The sequence below is a fragment of the Bicyclus anynana genome, chromosome Z (assembly GCF_947172395.1).
Source record: "Bicyclus anynana chromosome Z, ilBicAnyn1.1, whole genome shotgun sequence".
Lineage (NCBI taxonomy): Eukaryota > Metazoa > Arthropoda > Insecta > Lepidoptera > Nymphalidae > Bicyclus > Bicyclus anynana.
Genome location: NC_069110.1, coordinates 965,944 through 990,635, shown reverse-complemented (window position 1 = coordinate 990,635; position 24,692 = coordinate 965,944). Strand labels below are relative to the sequence as shown.

The window sequence follows — 24,692 nt, the reverse complement described above, 5'->3', positions numbered from 1 at the left end:
CTAATTTTACGGTGGCACCACCTTCATTTGTCGTCTGTGGGTACCACCATTTGTATCCACAGATTAATGATATAAAGTGTGATTTATTATCTATAATCTGTGGTTGCCATCTTCACGAAGTTCCGACTTCGGAGTCAGTTTAGGACAGAAGAGTGGAAATAAATCAAAAAGTTTTGTTCGTACGTGTTTTCTGATAAAACTTCGTACATCTTACGTACGCGATCTCTACAATGTTTTGGACAGTCATTCCCGCAATATAAATAACACCTACCACAGTGCCGCGTACGCGTACAACAGTAGTGATCAGTGAACAAACAACAGCTCCTACGTATCATCAATAACTCAATATGAAAGTTACAGTTTCCACATTAAACGAGGAGGTATTCGTCCTCGATGTATCCGAAGATTTGGAATTGGAAAACTTTAAGGCGTTTTGTGAAATAGAGTCCGGTTTTCCCGCGTCGCGGATCACTTTGATATTCAACGGGAAGCCTATGACCCACGACAAGAAGTCGCTGAAGGAGTTGGGCGTGCACGACGGGGACGTGATCGTGATGCTGCGAATGGTGGCGCGCTCCGATCCCGCGCTCGGAGTCGAAGACGCTAGCCAAGGTACCTGCGTCTCTCGCGCCCGCTCGAAACTGCACTGTCATCTTGATAATGTAGCAATCCTTTGTTTCAATTACTTACTAACTTATATAGTAGACAGTGTCGAAAGCTGTCAGTGTATAAAAAATAAAAGGAAAATGTCAGTCAACTTTTGACAAAACCATTATTTTTTAAAAATTGGATTACATTAGAATACAAAAAACACATTAATTTTCAGCTTTACCAACTGGCTTAGCAAATCTCGACTTCAGCAATATTCAAGTGCCCCGGGCCGCGGCCGCCAGCACCTCCATGGCCACAAGGGCGCCAGTGGAAGAGGATCCCCGCATCATACGGGAGATGTTCCTGGCTAATCCGGATCAACTTGCACTGCTCAAACAGAACAACCCCAGACTGGCTGACGCTCTGTTGAGTGGTAACCTTGGTTAGTAGCTTCTTTTGGTACAGCATAACTGCATGTGGATTGTTTCTGATATGTTGGTGTGGCGCTGCACTCCTGCTGTTTATTCTAAGCCTATATTTGTTATACAACACCAGGACTCTTCTGGAGAATATTATTATGGACAGCCAATCAAAGTAAGAGAGACGAATATCTTAGTATTTAATAGCATGCATGTGCCGGATCGCGTGGTAGAGAGAAAAACTACAAGCAGAGTCTTGGACTTGTGACGAAAGGACCAAACCAAAAAAATCCAAATATCAAATCATAATCAAATCATAATCAGAAAAGATGAAAAAGCTTATTTTGACAAAGATATTTTGGGGATGCTTAGATTTATCACACAGAATCAGAGTTCTTGTGTTCCAGTATAAAGGGTCTAGTTGCCTATGTGACCATGCCACCCACCCATGCCTCAAGTTGACAAACAAACATTTTGATTTTCACTCTTTTCCATGAAAAACATGAAAAATAGAATCACACCTGTCTCAAACTTTGCATAATTGAAGTATATTTTTTTCAATATGATTGATAATATTCTGTTTGTCCTTAGATTCGTTTGCGTCTGTGCTTCGGGAACAAATATCGGCGCGCACGGAGCGGCAACAACAACGTATAAGGTGACCTTACATCTCATATCACTTGGTAAAATATTGTAATGTGTTCCATTTACATTGAATAAATTGTACTGCATTTGGCTGATAGCTACATATGTCACTTACTTGTACATAAAATAAGCCATACTAAGTCTTATCAGTCTTGTATGGTATCCATTTATAAAAGCCCAATCAGGTGAAAATCTTCATCAAATCAAAAGATGCTTTAATTAAGTAAATTTTTCTTTGCACATTTGTATGTCTATTACTATCATATAATATTAGCATGATAATAAATATGTCATAATCTTTTGAATTTGTTTGTTATCTCTATGATGAATTCCATTCCATTAGTATTATTAATTTGTTTTAAAACAAACTAAAGTCAAATGCAAAAAACTCACAAATCACAAATTCAATGCAATTAGCTTTTCAATATATATTTTGAAGGAAAATATATTACTGCGAGTAATTATTTTAAATTTTGGTGCTCTGACCAATGCTGTTCAGTAGTATACTCATATGTGTATCATAAATATGCAGTATTGCTATTTTTTACGCCTAAACAAGTGGAAAACCGAAATTTAAGTCCTTCAGCGATTGTTCAATTCCGTCATTCTCGAGGGCACGACGCCTAAAGCGTCGCGTAAGATAGTGGTGGTTCTGTTTATCAAAAGAGGTAACAACAGCTTGTTGAAGAATTACAGACCCATCTTGCTGCTGAGCCATGTTTACAAATTGTTCCTTACTAATTGTCTCTTCTGGACTTCCACCTTCCCAAACAAGCCAAATTCTGAAAAGGCTTTAGTACCATAGACCACATCCATACACTGGTGCAGATTATACAGCAAACCCAAGAGTATAAAAAGGCTTTGATTCGGTGGAAACCTGGGCTGTGCTAAGGTCAATGCACAGATGCCGAATTGACTACAGGTACATCCAAGTGTTGAAGTACTTATACGAAAACGCCATTATGTCAGTAACGTCATAAATGATCAGACTACGAGGCCAATCCAATTGCAGCGAGGAGTGTGACAGGGACATGTGATCTCTCTGAAGCTGTTTAACGCCGCATTGGAAGACGTCTTTAAGCTTCTGGACTGGAACGGACTTGGCATCAACATCAATGGCGAGTACATCACTCAACTGCGGTTCGCGGACGATAGTAGTCATCATGGCAGAGACTAGATGACCTTATTATCATCAATGACCTCAGAAGAGTTTCTCAACAGGTGGGCCTTAAAATGAATATGGCCAAAATGAAAATAATCTGTAATGCTCATGTTACACTTGGTCGGTAACTATTGGCCTCATAAGAAGGCTCAGAGTTACGCAGCGGGCGATTGAATGAGCAATGCTCGGAGTATCTCTGCGTGATCGAATCAAAATCCAGATCGAAGCGCAGGGATTCGCTGAATGCAGGTGGCTCAGAATCGTGATGTTTGGCAGTTGCTTCAAAAGGCCTATGTGTAGCAGCACCATTGTAAAAGGACTTATTTTAACAATAAATTTCATTTCATTTCATTTCATGTGTATGATATAATGATGATGATGAAGAAACGTTATAAATTTCCTTGAATTTAGAGCAAAATTGTTGTAATAGAAGTATCTAATTCCTAATTCAACATCATCACAACAAATAGACTCTTCAGCCTTATATATTTGTATATATTTTCACATCCCTAAATATCATATTAGTTGGAGATGATGACTTTCAGGATGATGAATTCAGACCCCTTCGATACAGAAGCTCAGCGTATGATAGCGGAGGAGATCCGTCAAAAGAACATCGAGGCCAACATGGAGGCGGCTATGGAGTACAACCCAGAGACGTTCGGCACCGTGGTCATGCTGTACATCAACTGCCACGTCAACGGGTATGTCTTTCTCGACTGAGAATCTTCTTTAAGCGAGCGGATTATAGGCATTGTAGCTACCCTAGCTACGAGTACCGATTAATCACGGGCGCACCGTGGTTTGTACGCAATTTTGACCCCCATAGATATTTACATTTACCTTCAATAACCAATAATATGAAACAGCTCTCTTGAAACTATTTCGATAGAGCTGCCACCCACCCCAACCAACTGGTGGTTGAGGCTTGTAATTACATTCCAAACTTAAACACTAACTTCAACCAGAGGAGTCCAAAAAACGTCCTTTATGATCTGGTGGGTGGGGTGGGGTGGGTTTTCTAACTCACTATCTTGGGGACGTCCGGACGGAAGCTGACGTCCGAGTCTCACATGAGACGCCCTTAGAGAGTTGATCCATCCTCTGTTTTTCTTTCAGTTTTTGGGTCTCATCAGGCGATGCTTTGCGCTCGATCAAGCCCCACAGTGATGCCGTAACGGCACCGTTTTATACCCTCGGCACTCACTCAGACGGAATAAAAAAGTAGTTTACCTTCAGTTGTGTGGTCTGAAAAACACTGGTACTTTCTAGAGTACCGAACGTACGTAGTACCAAAACCGGAACCCTTATAATATCACTCGCGCACATTCGGTGTCCATCTGTTTTCTTCGAATCTATGTTTTATATGTTATGATTTACGAAGAAAATTTTAATGTCCCCAGGTAAATTAGAACTACTTTGGTTTGTACTAAATTTGATCCAAATGGGCCAACATGGTAGACTAAGGCCTAAACGCTCTCATTTTGAGAGGATTCTCGTGCTCAATAGTGAGCCCGATATGGGTTGTTAATGGTAGGGTATGTTTCCGTACACTGCAAAGCATGCGTCTATTGTTTGGAGCGAACTCGAAGTTTGTGCGCTCACTACTAACTTCGTTCGTAACACTCCCGAAGTTTCGCGCGGGCCGGGGGGCGTTTAGCAATGAATGAAAAACCCACGACTGATGCACGTCACTTCTCCGCACGCACGATTTTGCACTCAGGCAGTCTTTCCCCCTGTCGCTCGCATATCATGGGAGTGTTATCAATGAAATTGCCAGACTATAGACATTCTTGTATAATCTTGTGATGGCACTCGTTGAGGAAACTGCTACATGTTTCGTCTGAACAGTTTCGTATCCGGTGGGCTGAGATGGCTTGCAGTTCTGAGAATATTGAGCATTAACTTCCGTCACTCAAACAAAGTATGTCCGAGCGAGATACTCGAGCAGTCGCTGAGCGTTCGTGTAAAATTCAAAATTCATTTATTTCAATTAGGCTTAGTAAAATGATTCAAATGTATGATTTTCAGGTTTCCAGTGAAAGCGTTTATCGACTCGGGTGCGCAAACTACCATCATGTCCGCCGCCTGCGCCGAGCGCTGCAACATCATGCGGCTCGTCGACACCAGGTACGTGTCGTATAACTTTTTTTTATTCAATGACAAGTTTAGCCCTTGACTGTGATATCACTTGATGTTAAGTGACAACGTAATCTAAGATGGAAGCGAGCTAATTTGGAAGAGGTACAAGTTTCTCCTACCCATACATCTGATGGATACTACGCGATATCATACCGGAACGCTAAATCGTTTGGTGCCTTCAAACTGATCAATAGACAGCGCGTGAATACAGTGTTCTTTGTGGCTTTTTAGTCTGTACGCCGTAGAAGTAGGTGCGAGAGGATTACCGTTTGAGGATTACCATCAAAATCTCTCTGTAATTTGCTTAAAGACCTTGGCCTCTCTAGAACTGCAGCAAGTTCTATTAATTTGGCTAGGCAGGGAGAACAACACGAGTGGAGAAGTACTACATCCAGTAGTCACAAGTCCTGGACTCTTTTTACAGCCTCCGTGACGCAGTGGTATGCACGGTGGATTTACAAGACGGAGGGTCTGGGGTCGATTGAGGTTTTCTTAATTGGTCCAGGACTGGCTGGTGGGGGCTTCGGCCGTGAAACGTAGAGTCATTAATAAAAATGTGGACAGAACCGCTGACCTGACCTTGGCTCTGTCATTTATAATAGGTACGCAACGCATAAACTCACTAATCGCTTACACAATAAACTACTCTTAATTTTACTATTTTACCCTGGTATTTGTAGTAGAGGAAGCACATCGAGCAAGTCCCAGGACTTGTGACAAGGGTGTGGTTTAAAGACGCCTTTTAAAACTAGTAAACACTCATCAACCCTGCCCGACATGTTCTCCATGCCCACAGTAAACAATTTAAGATCAATAATTACTTCATTACGAAACATTATCGAACAAAATAACTAACGCGACAAGCAGCATGACGCTTTCAAGCTGCTCAACAAAGAATTGAACCAATTAATAACCTAAGTCACTTTATTTTCTTAATAACACTACTTAACATTTCACTATTTCACTATACTTAACAAATGGAAGAAGACTATTCCATCTCAAAAATGCGATTAGAACTGAACTGGCGTAGCCAGTTCTGCACTCTCACAACCGTGGCAGTTACGCGCCAACTTGCTTAATCATACGATCGTCTGCTATTGGGCAAGAGTCACGTGAACGTTTCCTATTGGTAGCATTTACATTCTTATTTACTTAAACAGTAAATAGGTAAAACTTAGTTACATTAAAAGTTGATTTTAAATTGATTAAAATAATTAACGTAGATTTTGCTGACCGTTACGACAGTAAAATCTCAACATAGAACTTAAAGAGTCTCTTTTCTACTGCTGTCACCTGTGATCATTACTTGAGAGACTTATTAATTAAATCAAAAAAGGACATTATTTTAATTGCGAAATCATAAGATTACTTGAAAATAAGTCGAATCGCAATAACTTAAGAGTAAACTTGATAATTATTAGGTTTGAGGTTATAGATTTTTCAGTGAGCCAAGCCTCCACGGCGACATATATTATGTATGTAAGAGTATGCCAAATGGTTTGGATTCATAAAATTCTGATATCATCTGAGTTCAAGGCTAGGGTCAATATTCAGGGTTATCAGAAAACACAACTGTTGCACACTCGTAATATATCTATATTTATTTGTATAGTACGATTGCAACAAGTCCAATTCTATACATAAAAGTTATTTCGAATTTTTTTACAATCGATACTGAAGCCAAATATGGTTTTATCTATTCGTCTAGACGTCCTGTCGACGGCGTATCACACCTAAACTACTAAATGATAATGAATTCCAATGTAACTGGGCACAATTTGAATTCATTCTACGAACGAGGTCAGGATTGTTCTTATCCCGAACATCAGCAAAGTTGTCTAGGGAATTGACTTGAAGTAAAAACGATCACTTAGCTGTAACACATTAAACATTCCATTTGATTTATCACTAGTGGCGAACGCCTGCGATTCGTCTGCGTGAAGCTCTATTTTCGCCAATCCAGTGGAAACAGTTGACAACAAGCACAATACACAGTTTTTTTTAAACAGACAGAACCATTTTTTATATGTACTCGTATTGATTGTGTTCGAAAGAAGATACCTTATTTGCCCTTAAATATTTCAAGGTTGTCGGTTTTGTACTTCAGATAAGAAAGACTTCAACTGTTGGTCGGATGCCAAATGATAATGGCCGTACCAGCTCGACTAGCGCTCCGACGCTGACGTGCCTGGTTATTAGAAAACGCCGTCTTCTCGTAACTGAATAATTCAGAACATCAACACAGTATGGATTTTAGAAATATTGCCTTCTATAACTGTGATCAACAGATGGGCAGGCATAGCAAAAGGCGTGGGCATCCAGCGGATCATCGGCCGCATACACATGGTGCAGATGAGGATTGAGAAGGACTTCCTCACCACCTCCTTCTCCGTGCTGGAAGAACAGCCCATGGACATGCTGCTCGGGCTTGATATGCTCAAACGTCATCAGGTATCGCTCCACACTCGTACGCACCAGCACGCCTAGCATGCGGCTCACAGATATAAGAAGTAACTAGATTTATAAAGTGCCAACTGTTTGTATTGAAACCAGCGTACCCGGGGGCGTGGCCTTACAAACACATTTATAGTGTAATAATACTTATCACACTGATAAACTCTTCACTTAATTGGCTATTTAATATTTAGTGAAAAAAGAAATATGTTACCCTTATATTAGAGTTGAAATTTATTTATTACTGTTGTCTCAAAACAAATGAAAATTCTTGAATGAAAAATCATGAATGAAATCTATAGTACCGCTACTCGTCACTAGTTGTCTCTATTTAGAAGCTTTATTACCTTATAAATAAGATTCAAAATGATCCTAACTTTGTTTTATTAATATTGTCTAGGGATGTGAAATAACGATAGTCTTAAACATCGATAGTCATCGTTACTCGCAGTAAATAAAACAAACGTCTGTTGTTTAAAAAAAATTGAATTTCATGAAACTAAGAAGAACAACATAGGTCAATCAAAAATTTAAAATATATGAAGAAACACACACAAGAAAGTAAAAAACAAGCATTTTTTTTAATGTACCACTCTGAAAAAACAATTAATACAACTAAAACTTTGCACGATTCGAGTTTACACAACAAAGAAGGTCAAACACAAATCCATACTTGTGAACTTGAAAAATTAAGTACTTTCCACGAAACCTTAACAAATAGGGGCTAACCCTATTTCACACTTTCTATTTTTATATACGCAACATGAAGAATCTATAGCCTTCTTCGTACTATTTGCTTAAATTATGCTAAGTTTCATTTGATTTTGTTAAGTAGTTTCGGAGTGATACATTTGGAAAAACCAATGTTAAACAATGTTTCACAATTGTCTCAGGACAATTTGACTTACAAATGAAATGAAAAACAAATAATAAAAAATAAAACCCGAGATAGTACAGTGTCGTCATATCTTTCTCAGACTATTCTTTTCGAACTATATTTATACAGAAGAAGATTTTTTATATTTTTTTCAGTATGTACTGTACAATATATGCCAATACAAAATAGATCAAATAGGAAATAGGCCAATACAAACTGCAAGTATTGTTATGCCTATCTGTCAACTTTAGATATCACCAGAAAAACACCACAATGTCACATTATTGCAATGTCTAAATTTGTTCGTTTAAGTTTTGAGAAACACGTGACCAGCTGCTCTAAGTATTTCGTAAACTTAATTCCTAAATATTTCAACGAAAAGATTCACTCTTTTCCACTAAGTAAAAATAGTTCCTAAATATATAAAAAACACGATAGTATATTTTTTTTAATTCGTCGGTTTTTGCAGAAAATAACTCAATTATTTCCTATTTAACTATAATGAGTTTCATGATGAATGTATGTATTACCAGTAGATTATTTTCCAACCCGTTAGTAGTCAATAGGTCAATTACAAATACTCAGACTTGACGTTCCTAACACTTTAAGTATATCCATTTATTTGTATCCTAAAAGACACGAATACGACTTTTAGAAAAAAAAATCTTTTTGTTTGGCACTGCCGTGACTACTAAATATCTTCTGTTTCCACTTTACATTAACGTGTCTGACTGCGTAAAATGTTTGGAACAAATTACAATACGGTTTTGCATAAAACAAATTTTGCTTCCTAGTCGCCTCGATTAATTGTTTTCCTCTACGGATTCCTAAAAAAAATTTTCGAAAATTTCATCATTATCGTGTCATCATAATAGTAGTAGATATAAAATATCGATATAGTATTATCGACATCCCTAAATGAATAGCCAAATGACATATGGCAGCTGCTTAAATTCAAAACTAACATAAATCAAAATTACACTTTTTTCAGGAGAACTAAAACAAGAAAAATAAAAATGATTTTTTGGTCTATTTTTCGTCTTATTTTATATAAAGCATAATATAATATATACATTGGAATCATATTTTTAAAATGTTTTGAAGTTTTCTGATAAACTGAATGCTAGAGGAGATATTAAAAGCATAAAATATGCTGCTTTTCAATTGAAACCTTTGGCTTTGAAATCAATAAAATAATCGTATATTTATTTATTATTATATAAATATAAAATAACAAGGATTATTAATATTAATAATTAATACATTTAATTAGGAATAGAAGAATTATTGCAATAAAATCATTTTTGTATATTTTTGATTTATGATAGTTTTGTTGTTGTTGTTGACGCAGCAAATGTATGCCCACTGGTGTCAACAGAATCATCAAGAAAATCGAACTTGTATTAAAATAAAGTAAACTTTAGTACTATTCCCGTAAAGTTTATTTTAGTTTGTGACTTTGAGTAAAATTATTTTTTCATATTTTAATGAAAATATAATAAAATACGTCTTAACGATGGTACGAAACACCATAATTTGATACATGTTTGTGGCGGCTATCATTTTTGTATTCCAAAACGGCACAATACAGCATTTTTCTAGTCGTTTTTAATTATTTTCAATTACCGAATTTGACAACCGCAGGACGTAACGTGTCAGTCAACGAAACAAGACTGCTAGTACATGCGCGGATAGGCTTGCGAAGCTCCGCAGACCCGGGTGTAAGCGGGCCACGCCCCTATGCTACTTCTATTGCTAAAAGCGTTAGCTTTTAGCGATCTCTGTTCTGTGATGCGGCTAACGACGAAGATAAATAGACAAAATGGCGACGGAATAGTCCCTGTCCCATCTCTTTCGCTATTATTGGTTGGTTTTACGAATATTTTTTTTATGTTATTAATTAGTCGACATTGACTTAATTTTCCCGAATCACCGAAATATTAGTTCTCCATGCTCACATTTTTAATTTTGCTACATAACATTATATCACAAAATTACTAACGCAACAAGCAGCGTGACGGTATGCACGCTGTTGAACAAATGATCTGTACCTAAATCACGAAACGGCCTTTTATTTATGCTATCGCTGTTATAACAACTTTATACATATATCTACTTTATATAATAATAATTATAGTTATGAATGTTATAGTCTGGCAAGTTCATTGATGACACTCCCATGGTCGCCCACAGGGGGAAAGACTGCGCGGGTGGGAAATCGTGCATGACGGGAAGTGAGGTGCATCAGTCGTTGGGTTTTCATGCATCGCTATACGCCCCCCGGCCGTCGCGACCATCGGGAGTGTTACGCACGAAATTGCCTAGCTATTATAGCATCCGTACTGGAAATCATACCACGCGCGTATCTGTGCAGTGCAACATCGACCTGAAGCGGAACGTGCTGCGCATCGGCACGACGGGCACCGAGACACTGTTCCTGCCGGAGGCCGAGCTGCCGGAGTGCGCGCGCCTCTCGGGCGCCTCGGAGGACGAGCTGCTCGGCGCGCGCGACGAGCGCCAACTCAAGGAGGCGCTCGACAACTCCAGACAAGGTGCCGCCAAAAAGACCAAATGACCGCACGAATTTTCGTCGCGCCGCGTCCGTGTTACAGCGGGGCACACGATGCGTTGCGGCGGCGTAGCGGTGTCGCTGCGTCGTCTTACATAGATACATACATCTGTGGCATGTCACACGATGCGCTACGGCGCCGCACCGGACTTGCAACCGCCGAGACGAGGCGGGGAGGGGTGAATGCGTTGCGACGTCGGAGCGGCACCGCTCAGTTGTTTATGCTTCACAACATTACTTTATTCAACAGACTAGCCAACGCTGCTACGGCGCCGCTGAGCATAACAACATTGCGGCGCCGCACCGCTCGTGTGCGCTGTGATACGGTGAAGTCTATGCGATGCGGCGCCGTAACGCATCGTGTGCTCGCGCATTCCATTTTCCGACCATATTGTATCAATGAAATAGTGTACAGCGCAGACGCAGGGCAGCGCTTGACGAAACGAATGAAGACCGTGCATGCGATCAACGACATAACTCGTGAAGAATAATAGACAAAATGTCGACCAATGGCGGTGGGAGTGGTCCCAGTACCGTCTCTTTTGTCCCAACGCAATGAAAGTGATAGCGGTATTATTGGTTGCACTGCTGTTGGTTAAAATTCGTCAGTATCTCTTCACGAGATATGTCGTTGGTCGTATGTTAGTCCTAGAGCTCGGCGTTTTATTTAAATTATTCATTGAACTTAAATTTTTCTTTTCATACCGCAATGCACATTCAATTTGTTGGCAATTTCTTTGGCAACAAATGGCTGTGCTACCGTAAATACCGCTCTTCGCATATTCATTGTGTGGGGACGAAAGAGATGGGGCAGGGTCATTTTGTCTATTTCTCTGCACTTGGTCGTATGTTAGCACCGCTGATCTCTTGTTACACGTAGAGAACGTCGCACGTTGAAATGATTGTAAATCAGGTATAAATTCCAAGCTCACTTGCCACTAGTCGCGATGCTCTGATCAAGATCGTGCCGCTTGTGGTTATATTTCTCGTTTTACGTTTTCTTAGATAAATATTGTACTTTATAGTGATTTAAATTAATAAAAAAATTGTAAAATTCGTAAATATATTTGTATGTAAAAATAGTATGGCAGTTTAAAAATTTAAATACTTCGAGTGACTTAATTTTACTGATGTATACAAAACAATGTAAAGTTAAAGATGGCTGTGATGGGTAAAACAGGACCCCATTACTTAAAGTACGCTGTGTGTCCGTGCGTCCGTGTCACTAATCTTTATCTCATGATATCACAGATTTTCTGTTCAGATATTTCTATTGTCGCTATGATAACATTGACTATCTGTCATTGTGTAGGGGTGGGGTAGGGGTTGTGTAGGGGTGGGGTAGGGGTGGGGTAGGGTAGGGGTAGGGTAGAGGTAGGGTAGGGGTGGGGTAGGGTAGGGGTAGGGTAGAGGTAGGGTAGGGGTGGGGTAGGGGTGGGGTAGGGTAGGGGTAGGGTAGGGCAGGGGTAGGGTAATGGTAGGGTAGGGTAGGGGTAGGGCAGGGGTAGGGCAGGGGTAGGGTAGGGGTAGAGGTAAAGAAGGGTAGAGTAGGGATAGAGAATAAGTGCACTTATGTCACAACGAAGCTTGACCGGGTCCGCTAGTATGATAGATACTATAGATACCTACTACAAACCACCGCAAAAAACAATCACCAAACAAAACAATGCCAACAGAAAACAGATAAATAATATGCACAAAATAACCAAATATTATCAAATTTACGTTTATTTCGGACTATTAATATACCTAATGCCAATTTATAAGATATATACAAATGGGTTGACAAGTCTTTCCCTCCGTTTATCCACCGGGGATATTATATCCACCGGCGTGCCCATGCGCGGTGAGTGGATAAAACGAGTGTGGGGGATAAACGTTTTATCCTCTCCCCGTGGATAAATTTTTCCCTTGCCCGTGCTAGCCCTGCAGGAGTAAGGTAACAGTATTGTACAATACAATTACGTAAATTAATATAATAATCAATAAAAAATACTACATCTTATTTCTTTAGTTTCTGTGAACAGTTTTTAAAATATTTAAAAACAAAAGACGCCATTTTTCTGGAATAATGTTGAAAATTACAGATACGACAGTTCGTCTCGTACTGACTCGAGAATGTATTACTTATTCAATTTTGTATTTGGCGCGGCTACGACACCATCGTGTTCCGTACGCTCCATCTGTGTATTATTGATTAATCTGTCAAATATAAAACCGAAATACAAGTGGTACAAGCAGTTGCACAGATAAGTATTCAGCAACAAACAACAGTATGAGTTAAACAACTTTAGTACGTTTGCTATGTATACGCGATACGTGGGTACGTTCCAAATACGTTTATTGTGTAAACCATTGTTTTTTAATTCTATACAAGTTGGCCCTTGACTACAATCTCACCTGATGGTAAGTGATGATGCAAAGACGATGGAAGCGAGCAAATCTGTTAGGAGTAGAATGAAAATCCACCCCTTTTGGTTCGTACCGGAACGCTAAATCGCTTAGCGGTACGTCTTTGACCTGACCAGACCTGGACCAATTAATAAAACCTCAATCTGTCCAGTCAGGGATAGAACCCAGGGCCTCCGACTCGACTTGTAATTATATCTATACTAATATTATAAAGCTGAAGAGTTTGTTTGTTTGAACGCGCTAATCTCAGGAACTACTGGTCCGATTTGAGAAAATTCTTTCAGTGTTAGATAGCCCATTTATCGAGGAAGACTATAGGCTGTGTATTATTCCCGTGTATTCCTACGGGAACGGGAACCAAGCGGGTAAAACCGCGCGGCGTCAGCTATTAGATAAATAAATTAAAATCTTAATGTTACTTTTTATTGCCACAACTTTCATTGAAGAAAGTTGTGGGGCCCAAAAATTACTCGCGTTGGCAAGGCGAATTTGCTTGATGGAATTGACAAAAAATATCTTCCGCCTTATAATATTGAGCGCAAACTATGTTAGCGTGGTTCAGTAGTGAAAAGTGCCATCTAGTGACGGCGCAGAGTACTAACAGAAACAAATTGCATTGTGTTTACGGTACTGTAATTTCATAAAAAGAGGTTCAACAGGATACATAGAGCTTCAAAAAAAGGGGCTCAGGTGGACCCCAATGATTCACAGGAGACAGGGTCTACGGGGTGGCGTGTTATAAAATAGGGTTCTCAACGTGAAATAATAATAATAATAATTGTATATAATACTAGCGGACGCCCGCGACTTTGTCCGCGTAAAAATCGATGTCAACTTTCAACCTTCTATTCTTTTCTATTTCACATTCTATTTTGCAAGTTTTATAACTTATACCTAATAAATAATCCACTTATCATTTTACATTTACTAATGTACCTAGAAAAATTAAGGTCTTTCCGTACAAACTTTCTACCCTTACTTCACCTAGTAAAGTATCCTATTATCCTTCTCGGTATTATGGTCTCAAATCGTCTTAAGTATCATTTGAATTCATTCTGTAGTTTTAGCGTGATGCCCGGTCAAAAAAAAGGCAGATAGAGACAAAAAATAGAAAATAGGCTTCAGTATCCATCTCCTACCTCTACCCTACTCCTACCCTACCCGTACCCTTACTGTATCCTACCCCTACCCTACCCGTACCCTACCTTACCCGTAATCTTCCCTTTTCCTACCCGTTGGATAGTGCTAGGATAGGGGCAGGCCCTACCCCTACCCTACCCTTTACCCTACCCCTACCCTACCCCTTACCCTACCCCTACCTTACCATTACCCTACCTTACCATTACCCTACCTTACCCTTACCCTACCCCTATCCTGCCTCTACCCTACCCCTACCCCTACCCTACCACTACCTAGCCCTAACCTAGGCATACCCTCCCCTACCCTACCCCTACCCTTACACAACCCCTACCCTTCTATGCTATAATTATAATGAGGTAAAGTTTGTGTGGTTGTCGGAGGTAATCTTTGAATTTAATGGACTGATTTGGAAAATTGTTTTACCAATAGAAAGCTACGTTATTTGCGAGTGTCATCGGCTATGTTTGATCCCCATATTCGCACGGGGACGGGAACTATGTACTTGAAAGCGCGGGGCGTCATGTAGCGGAATTTCTGCGTCTTTTAGAAATTTTGTATTATCTCCGAAACTAATTAACATACTATAAAGAGCAAATCTTATCTCCATAATATCCTTGTGATTATTAAATAATTTATTTTGATAAGGATTTAAATTAAGTAGCATAAATAATGACGCAAACCTAAGTATATAAAATTAATAATTTTTAAAACACAAAAGGTACTATATCTGCTAATATATAGAAGATAGATATATGGTGTCGCGGACTTTTTTGTAGAACTTTTAAAGATACATAAAGCTTCCATACGTTAATTTCAATTTACACAATGGTTAAGGCAGCGCATGCGACAAAGTCTGCTTAGAAGATTTTCGGTTCGACCTGTATGACAAAAACTGTGCTAACTCGGCTAATATATATGATACCAATATAAAATATAGCCTAACGCTCCCCGATAATGTAGCATTCTACTGGTGAAAGAATTTTTGAAATCGGACCAGTGGTTCCGAAGATTACCCCATTTAAAGAATGTTACAAACTTACAAACTTTACCTCTTTATAATATTAGTATAGATAATAATGTTTATTTGTATAAACTTAGTAATGAATTTCAATGTCGTCCTTTCAAACCCTTACTAAGCCCGTGTGTTAAGGGCCAGTGACGACTTCCCTTAGGTACAATTACAGAGGTACAGTAACATAAATGATGTAATTAACATAAAATGTGCAAATCGTTAGAATTTTCAAAAGAAGATTGATAATGCCAAAACCGTAATAATAACTTTTTTTTGGTTTAACTGTTTTCGGAGAGAGACTCTGTGAGTAGATGTTAATAAATCTTTTTAACAAAATATTAAACCGACTTCAAAATCACAAAAATAAACTAAAAAGCGAAAAATAACATGCTCACTTTGAAGGCGGTGCCACAGTGATGCATTAACTTGAGCCAATTAAATCATAAAGGAGATGGTCCATTTCGTTATATAATTATATCTATACTAATATTATAAAGCTGAAGAGTTTCTTTGTTTGTTTGAACGCGCGTAATCTCAGGAACTACTGGTCCGATTTGTGAAAATTCTTTCAATGTTAGATAGCCCATTTATCGAGGAAGACTATAGGCTGTGTATTATTCCCGTGTATTCCTACGGGAACGGGAACCACGCGGGTAAAACCGCGTGGCGTCAGCTATTAGATAAATAAATTAAAATCTTAGTGTTACTTTTTATTGCCACAACTTTCATTGAAGAAAGTTGCGGGGCCCAAAAATTACTCGCGTTGGCAAGGCGAATTTGCTTGATGGAATTGACAAAAAATATCTTCCGCCTTATAATATTGAGCGCAAACTATGTTAGCGTGGTTCAGTAGTGAAAAGTGCCATCTAGTGACGGCGCAGAGTACTAACAGAAACAAATTGCATTGTGTTTACGGTACTGTAATTTCATAAAAAGAGGTTCAACAGGATACATAGAGCTTCAAAAAAAGGGGCTCAGGTGGACCCCAATGATTGACAGGAGACAGGGTCTACGGGGTGGCGTGTTATAAAATAGGGTTCTCAACGTGAAATAATAATAATAATAATTGTAAATAATATAATAATGTTTATTTGTATATACTTATTAATGAATTTCAATGTCGTCCTTTCAAACCCTTACTAAGCCCGTGTGTTAAGGGCCAGTGACGACTTCCCTTAGGTACAATTACAGAGGTACAGTAACATAAATGATGTAATTAACATAAAATGTGCAAATCGTTAGAATTTTCAAAAGAAGATTGATAATGCCAAAACCATAATAATAACTTTTTTTTGGTTTAACTGTTTTCAGAGAGACTCTGTGAGTAGATGTTAAAAATCTTTTTAACAAAAAATTGAACCGACTTCAAAATCACAAAAATAAACTAAAAAGCGAAAAATAACATGCTACCTTCTGATCACTTTGAAGGCGGTACCAAGCCATTCACGTATTATTTAAAGCCGTTTCTGAAAGAACCACGGGAAAAAACTATCTTTGCTTTGCCTATGATAAAAGGAGATGGTCCAAAATTATATAAAGTCCAGGTCCAGTCATTGTACCCTAGCGGAAATAAAAGAAGATACTTTTTTCAACTATTTTTGATTATACAAATCTTCGAATTTACTTTGATTCTTATCTCTCAAGAAATGCAACACTAAATATGGATAATAATGGAGGATCGATGACGTTTTCAATTTGATGTTTGCTGTCTGTCGTGTCATGCCATAGTTGCTTGATATAACGCCATCTTGATATAACTCAAAATATGGGTTTTAATTTTATTTATTTCTTTTTGTTTAGTAAAATTTATTCACTTATTTAGATTTTAATAAAATCTTAAAAACATTTTATTTTTCAGTTTTCAGTGAGTCCTAGCATAATGAACGATAGCGCAACAGTACGGGAAATTTTGTTATTTTCATTAACACAAAATTACTGAACCGATTTTCATGAAAATTAAATGGGACCAATCTGGAAGTATACTTCTCAAACAAAAAAATAATTTTCAAAATCGGAGGTAACAAAGATAAAAAAGACATACGCGTCGAATTGAGAACCGGTTAAAAAGTAAAGTTGGTTGGAATTACTTTTCTGATTGACCAACTTTGCTTGGAGGTCATTGGATCAGCTTTTATCCTCACACAGGAAATAAAACTATAGAAATTTTAATATTTTTTATTTTTATTTTAATATATTTTAACAATTTGTATTGTAATATTGTGTGACTTTTTTTTTTCAAAAGTGCAACTGTTGAATTTCTTGCCGGCTCTTCTCAGCAGAAGCTGACTTCCGAACCGGTGGTAGAGTCTTTACAAATAGTCAACCTTGACATTTTAAAAGCGCCAACTTGAAATAAATGAATTCTGTATTTTGCTTTTTATATAGCACAGTAAATTAATTCGGAAAACTATTCTCACATTATTTTCGAAATGATGTTGCTAATTTTGTTGGAACTTAGCTGCAATATTTCCCATAGCTATAATTTTGACATATTTTGTAGAAATTCGGAAAACAGTAGAAATGTAGCTGCACGAGGTTTACCGGAACAGGTAGAAAGTAATCTACGAGAAAAAATGATTGAGAACCATTGGTGTAAGAGGTAGCAATTATGCTTCAAACGTAGTGTTGTTCATTTATAATTTGTATTTTTGTGTATTAAAGTAATTATGTAATCTCATGTTAACGTGATACATTACCGGCGAATCTAATAATTGCCGAGTCATATCTATGCATTGTAGAGTATCGAATCATTACGATATAAGCAGTATACGGTAGTGTAGCCTACATAAAATAGTACTTTGTCGTTTCTTCGTTCGACACTATGTGAGTACACAATATCAGCTTCACACACACGTAGTGTACATTATAGCTAGGCAACTTCGTTCGTAACACTCCCGATGGTCCGCGCGGGGGGCGTGTAGCGATGAATGAAAAACCCACGAGTGATGCACCTCACTTTCCCGCACGCACGATTTCACACCCACGCACTTTTTCCGCCGCCGCCCGCATATCATGGGAGTGTCATCAACTAACTTGCCAGACTATAACATGAACCGAGTGAGCTCATATACCCGTTCCCCGCAGATGCAGGTGCGTCGCCACGCGCGCCCGGCCCGGCGCAGCCGTCGACGCCGGCGGCGCCTGCCACGCAGCCGGTGCAGCCGCCCAGCCGGATCGGTGAGTGAGCCCGACACTGAGCCGAATGTGGGTTGTTAGGGCTCCCGCACACGGGCCACCGGCCACAACCACAAAACACCACTACCGGCATATTTCCTGTAGTTTTTCATACACTTTGTATGGACTCGCCGCACACGGTTGACGATGGTGGTCGCCACATGTTACAATCGTTGATGCTCGCATCTTGTGGCCCGCACCGGCCACTAAACGCCGACACAAAACGCCGCAACACGCCACACGCACGATTCCGCACCCCTCTCTGTTAAAATTTAAAGTAGCAGCCACTGGCCACATGTAGCTGTCGCGCGCTTCAGCTACTTTTGTGACCCCTTCTTGTGGCGGCGTTTGTGGCTGTCGCGTGTGGCCCGTGTGCGGCGACACTTGGTGATGATGGTGAGTGCTCAGCGAGCGTCATACTTGCAGGTTTCCCGAACCCCAGCATGACGATCCTGCCTACGGACACATTCAGCGAGACGGAGGTGGAGGAGATCGTGGCGCTCGGCTTCACGCGGGAGCAGGTGCGTGTGCACTACTCCTCAGCGGAGCCAGGCCTTCTCCGTGCAGGAGAGGTTAGCGGTCCGACGAGTCGGCAGTCGGGCTTGAGCTCAAATTTCATCGGAGGGTTCATTTACTTGTTAATAATGAGTTTTGATCTTATCAGTGACACTGTGAACTCTGTGACGATCGCCATCCAGATGCCGATGATAACGAGCACCTCACAGTTTGAAATACTTCTTTAATATTGTATATTTTAACTTGGAACGATTCAAAGGTCTATGTACCGTTTTTACCTGGTCCTGGTTTTTACCTGCAGGTCTAACATGTGACCCAACAACGTATCTCTTAAAGACAACATGTCGTCCAATAGCGGCACAGTTGTGCCAGTCTCATCTCTGTCTCTCTCGCACTCGCGTTCCCTCGTGTGGCCTCGTGGAGAGTCTGGATGGGGGCATAACGCACTGAAAGAGATAGAGGTATTTCCGGTTGAATCGCCATTCGGTTTGGTCACATGTCAGACCTACAGATGTGCAGCAAACTGTGAACAGAGCCTGACTGTTGTGTCGCAGACGATCGTCGAGCTGCGGCGCTTCAACGGCGACAAGCGGCAGGCGACGGTGGCGCTGTTCGCCAAATCGCTCAAGTTCTAGTCGCCGCGCCGCTGACTGCGTGCACTCGTCGACTGTTTCTTATTTGTTAAGTTGTTTACATTTGCGTGCATTATTTTTTCTAATTTTGCTAACGATATGTATAGAGGTTAGTAAACGCGTTTTCGTGATTATGAAATGGCTCTCTTTTGACTCCGTTTGTGTCTGTCGGCGAGTCTTTCTGCGATGACGACCGAAGTTTCTTGGTGTCGTCATCGATGAAAGTTTGGGTGTCCACGTCAAATGTATAACTGTTATAATATCAATTTATTCAGGCAAAAGAGTCATCATTTGACACATCTCGTTCAATGTGCAAACGTAAGGTATCAAAATACATATCTATTTTTCTTGCTTATTTTATAAATAATTATAATTACATTTTGTTCTGTGCGGAACACTCGCGACCGCCCACCGGGCTTCTCGATATGTACACGTGCCTACTCGTATTATGTGTGCGCACTTTACAGACAATAAATATAACGTTTACTGCCAAATCAGTCCGCGTATAAAATCAAATGTTGACGTCTATTGCGTCGTGTATAGTTTTGTTGTTTTCTGCGCTCTCGGATGTTCCGTTCCTTATCCGAACGGTCGGTGGGTGCGCCTGCGCGTGACACAGACGAGTTTACGACTTTCGGAACTGATGTATTTTCTGAAATAACAAATAGTAGTTAAGTTATATAGAGTAAGCGTTGTGTCGGTCGACGTGACGACCGCACGTCCGACGTCAAGCGGCACTCGTGGTGTCACAGAGTCGCCGCTGCGGGAGCGCCGCCCGCTGTGTCATATGTGTCACATATGAACTTCATGAAATGCATATCGGCACTAAAGCGATAATGATCAACTTATACAACGTGTGTAGGCTGTAATGATAGGCGTTTTTGGGTTCTCGGGAATGGGTTTGTGAGACAAAATCAAAAATGTTTTGTCTGCCTGACGAGACGGACAGGTCTCGCGCGCTGATCGCACGTAAACAATGGATTATATTCGTGTAAACACTATCGAAATCATCTACAACAATATTTGTGTAATTAAAATATATACTTTATATTATTAATTATATACTTTTCTAAATATTTTTTTGTTTCCTTTATTAATATATTTTTGTTGGTTGAATCATTGATATAAGTTTTTTTTATACGAACATCTAATTAAGTGCTAGTATAAAAGGAGGCGCAGTTCACACTCGTGTGTGTCGCCCTCTGTATTGTTTCTTTTTTTAATTATATGGAGCGATGATAACCTGTGACGTGTTTTTATTAAAAAGTTCGCTTTGACTTACTACAGTGTTTATTATGTAGTGAGAATGATTAAGATTCAGTTATCTTTTATTAAATGCTATTTCATTTTTCAACGTGGTCGCCTTTTATGAGTATACACTTGGCATATAAATGTTTTTCTAAACATAAAATTCCTTTTCGAAAAGTCTACATCCGGATCCCTTAAAAATAGTGTACAGCAGCGATCGCTGCGTCATCATCATCATCATCAAAACCCTGACTGAAGTGCTCCTTTAGCCGCGTAAGGAGATAAGCACTAGGAGCGAGTCCGCTAAATGCGGGGAATGCTTCATTAATTCAAAGCCAAAATCTTCGATGGCAGTTATCACAACTTTGGACTTGCGCACGGGGGTGATACGAAATAACTTTTGCTAGTAATGTATTTTTTTATTTTTTGACCATTTGTTCTGTCACTGGTGTCGTAATGTAGCGCGTCCCGATCGTGGGCCGTCATGGTGATGATGACTAGGTTTGAATATATTGATTCTTATGAGACATTCGGATTCGGGTAAATAAGGTCAACATTAACTAATTAATTTGTAAAAACCAAAGATTTACTGGATACTATAATTATTTTATCGTAATTAGATGAAAATTAATACATTTTTAGCTAATTACATTAAACGTGACATTTTTAAATATATGAACTGTAAACATAAACGCACAAAGATATTTGTAATTTTGTATGAACGCTATCCAAATCTAACGATCAGCGAACTAACGACGTCCTTAATTCGTGACATTTTGTATTTGGCGTTTTTCAAGAATCCGTGGCAGTGCCACAAATCTGATCCTTTAAATCTCTGTACCTCTGAAAGTAATGATCGCAGGTATCCTGTTACCTTTACAAAATTGCTTGCATACTCTTAATTTATATACAATTTAAGAAAAATATCATCATCCCTATTATAGAATAAGGAGGAATAACACCTAATGTTTCCCGCAAGTCTTGATTTATCTGCTCCATACTGATACTTTCATTCACAGGTATTTAAATACCGCGGGAACTTTATTTTTCTCCATTTTAGCGAACACATTCCGAAACGAAGTTTGTGACTGAATTCAGAAAAAACGAGAATCGAAAACGTTTTGCTTTATTAGTATTATTACAGATATCTGAACTATGTAAGGTACTTGTACCGAATCGTAAATCTATGGTATTTATAGTTTTTATTGCCAAGAAGTATCATTCTCACTACTTAATGAACACCCCTCGTAGTTATTTGCACTAACTTCTTCCCTATCCCTAGCCTACGTCTACCATACCCTCTACTCTTTTTTCAAACTGTTAAACCTCTGGACTATGACAAATGTTTCAATCAGGTGAGATTGTGGTCAAGGGCCAACTTGTAAAGAATAAAAAAAAAGGTCCGATCTGATTTCTTCGACATTTTCGGTGTTCTGCCAGCCGGCAGACGATCATGATCCAGTTTCCTCAAGTAGCTGCTGAATGCTGCTAATAGTTGCGCCATAGCCGAAAAGACTGCGGAGGACTGTGTTTTAACGAAATATCATCATCATTATCAACCCATATTAGGCTCACTGTTAAGCTCGAGTCTCCTCTCAGAATGAGAGGGGTTAAGCCAATAGTTCACCATGCTGGCCCAATGCGGATTTGCAGACTTCACACAGAGAATTAAGACAATTCTCTGGTGGGTGAGACACGTGATATTTAATTTCTTAAAATGCACACAACTGAAAAGTTGCGAGGTGAATGCCCCGGATCGGATTCGAACACACACCCTCCGGAATAGGAGGCAGAGGTCATATCCACTGGGCTATCACGGCTCGGTATACCATATAGATATACACTGAAGGCTCTAACGGCTATAGCCGCGTAGCATAGCGGGTAGTGACTATGCTAAGGTTTCGATTCCTACATGTGGAAAATATTCGTGTGATGAGCATGTGACTTTTACAGTGGCTGGGTCTATAAACTATGACAGGCATAGTAATTTGTACTATACGGTTTCTACACAACCGGAGTGCTACCCGCTACACCGGAATGCTACTTGCTTACTTTGATTTCGTACCGGAACGCTAAATCGCTTGGCGGTACGTCAAAATGTGTATCCCTATATATATAACTTGAACCTAATGAGTAAAAAGAGTAGTCTTTCTCGTCATAATATGAAAAATTATATCCCCATTCGGCAGACAGCTTCATGGCAACTTCGCAAAAAACCCTTGAATTTTAATAATAAATAGTGTTTTTCGAAGGGTTACCGTGAAACTAAGTGATTGGCGACTATTTTGCCGAGGCGATAAATATATTGCCGAGGAAAATAAAAAAATTACACTTTATACTCAAGACAGTTCAGGCTCTTGAAACCTCTTACCTCCCAAAGCCACCACGGTACAAACTCCAAAGATGGCTAGAGTAGGTACTTAGCTATGGCTGGAGCGTGAGCTAACTAATTTCCAGCTTTTATAAAATGATGAAGGTCAGGCTGTCGCTAGCTCTCCGTCTATACCTATGAAATTGGAAAATTCTACCGTTCGCGTTTTATCCATTACTTACTGGACACCCTGTATATTTTATATTTGAACTAACCGATGTAGGTCAACTTCATCATTGACAACCCATATTCGGCTTATTGTTGAGCACGAGTCTCCTCTCAGAATGAGAGGGGTTAGGCCTTAGTCCACCACGCTGGCCAAATGCGGATTGGCAGACTTATACACGTAGAGAATTTAAAAAAAATTCAGATATGGTTACCACGATGTTTTTCCTTAACTGATTAAGACACGTGATATTTATTTTCTTTTAATGCACATAACTGAAAAGTTGGGAGTTTCATGCCCCGGACCGGATTCGAACCTACGCTCTCCGAGTCGGGCAGAGGTCTACTGGGCTATCACGTCTCTATAAGTGATGGTACTGACCCAAATTCTCTATACAAGTTTGCCATTTTGGTGGTAGTTTATCTTTATTTATCCTTTACTGTAAGTCTGCCAAAGAGGAGGCAATGAAGTCAGCAAAAGCTTAAGTACTACAGTGGCATAGCTTGCCTTGGAGGGGTAAAATTGCCCTGTATCAAAATAGTTGGGGAGCCCAATAGACAAGCGGAAAATCTCTTTAGTTTATTGTTTTTTTTTTTCTCCGAGGAGCACCAGATTCAGGGAGATTGTTTTTTTTAATTTTTGCACACTTACAGGGCCCCTGTAGTCCGGGGTATACGGCGGTAGCTACGCTCCTGAAACTACTGCTAAAGTACTCTTCTAGGGTGTTGATTTTTTTCCACTCATGTGTTAGGTGATATAAATCAATTAGAAATTAAACCAATAGTCTCAAAGTCATATATAGAAATCTATGACTTTGAGACTATTAGTTATTTAGTAAAAGAATCAGTAGAAGAAATACTCAATCCTGTCTATAACAACATATGACACTGCTATGGCCGAAATGCATTGGTGCCATCGAGTTAAAGAAAAAACAGTACCTACCCAAAAACCAACATTATCAACCTGGTATGATGATCACTTCTTCTTCTTCTTGATGTCTCGGCTCTGCAGGTCTTCTTGAGGTCCCTGTATCACGTTGACCGTTACCGATCTATTGTGATCGCCACTCACTAGATTTCCCCTGCAATACTAGTTGCTGCCAGGTACAGAAGCAGTTTTGGCCACTAAAGGACTAGCATAATCCCACTGAGCTGCTCTAATG

General features: G+C 39.5%; 1 protein-coding gene across 2 annotated transcripts; it reads left to right on the top strand.

The window, feature by feature from the left end:
• Positions 1–139: 139 nt before the first annotated feature.
• Positions 140–20,821, top strand: LOC112050433 (protein DDI1 homolog 2). 2 transcript variants are annotated; one of them, XM_052890883.1, is made up of 10 exons: positions 140–612; positions 827–1,033; positions 1,602–1,668; positions 3,363–3,521; positions 4,849–4,947; positions 7,248–7,410; positions 10,665–10,842; positions 18,508–18,600; positions 19,024–19,169; positions 19,668–20,821. In XM_052890883.1, the coding sequence occupies exons 1-10, from the start codon at positions 348–350 to the stop codon at positions 19,746–19,748; spliced, it is 1,458 nt and encodes a 485-aa protein (XP_052746843.1). In that variant the 5' UTR covers positions 140–347; the 3' UTR covers positions 19,749–20,821. The 2 variants fall into 2 exon arrangements, with proteins under 2 accessions (XP_052746843.1, XP_023944474.1); XM_024088706.2 differs by having other exon boundaries at positions 147–612; positions 19,024–19,118.
• The last annotated feature ends 3,871 nt before the right edge of the window (positions 20,822–24,692 follow it).

Bases quoted from the DNA above. Each gene is read 5' to 3' on its own strand.
- LOC112050433 (XM_052890883.1), top strand. From the start codon at position 348: ATGAAAGTTACAGTTTCCACATTAAACGAGGAGGTATTCGTCCTCGAT. The intron at 3,522-4,848 runs GTATGTCTTTCT...TATGATTTTCAG, and splicing joins ATCAACTGCCACGTCAACGG to GTTTCCAGTGAAAGCGTTTA. The intron at 18,601-19,023 runs GTGAGTGAGCCC...TCATACTTGCAG, and splicing joins GCAGCCGCCCAGCCGGATCG to GTTTCCCGAACCCCAGCATG.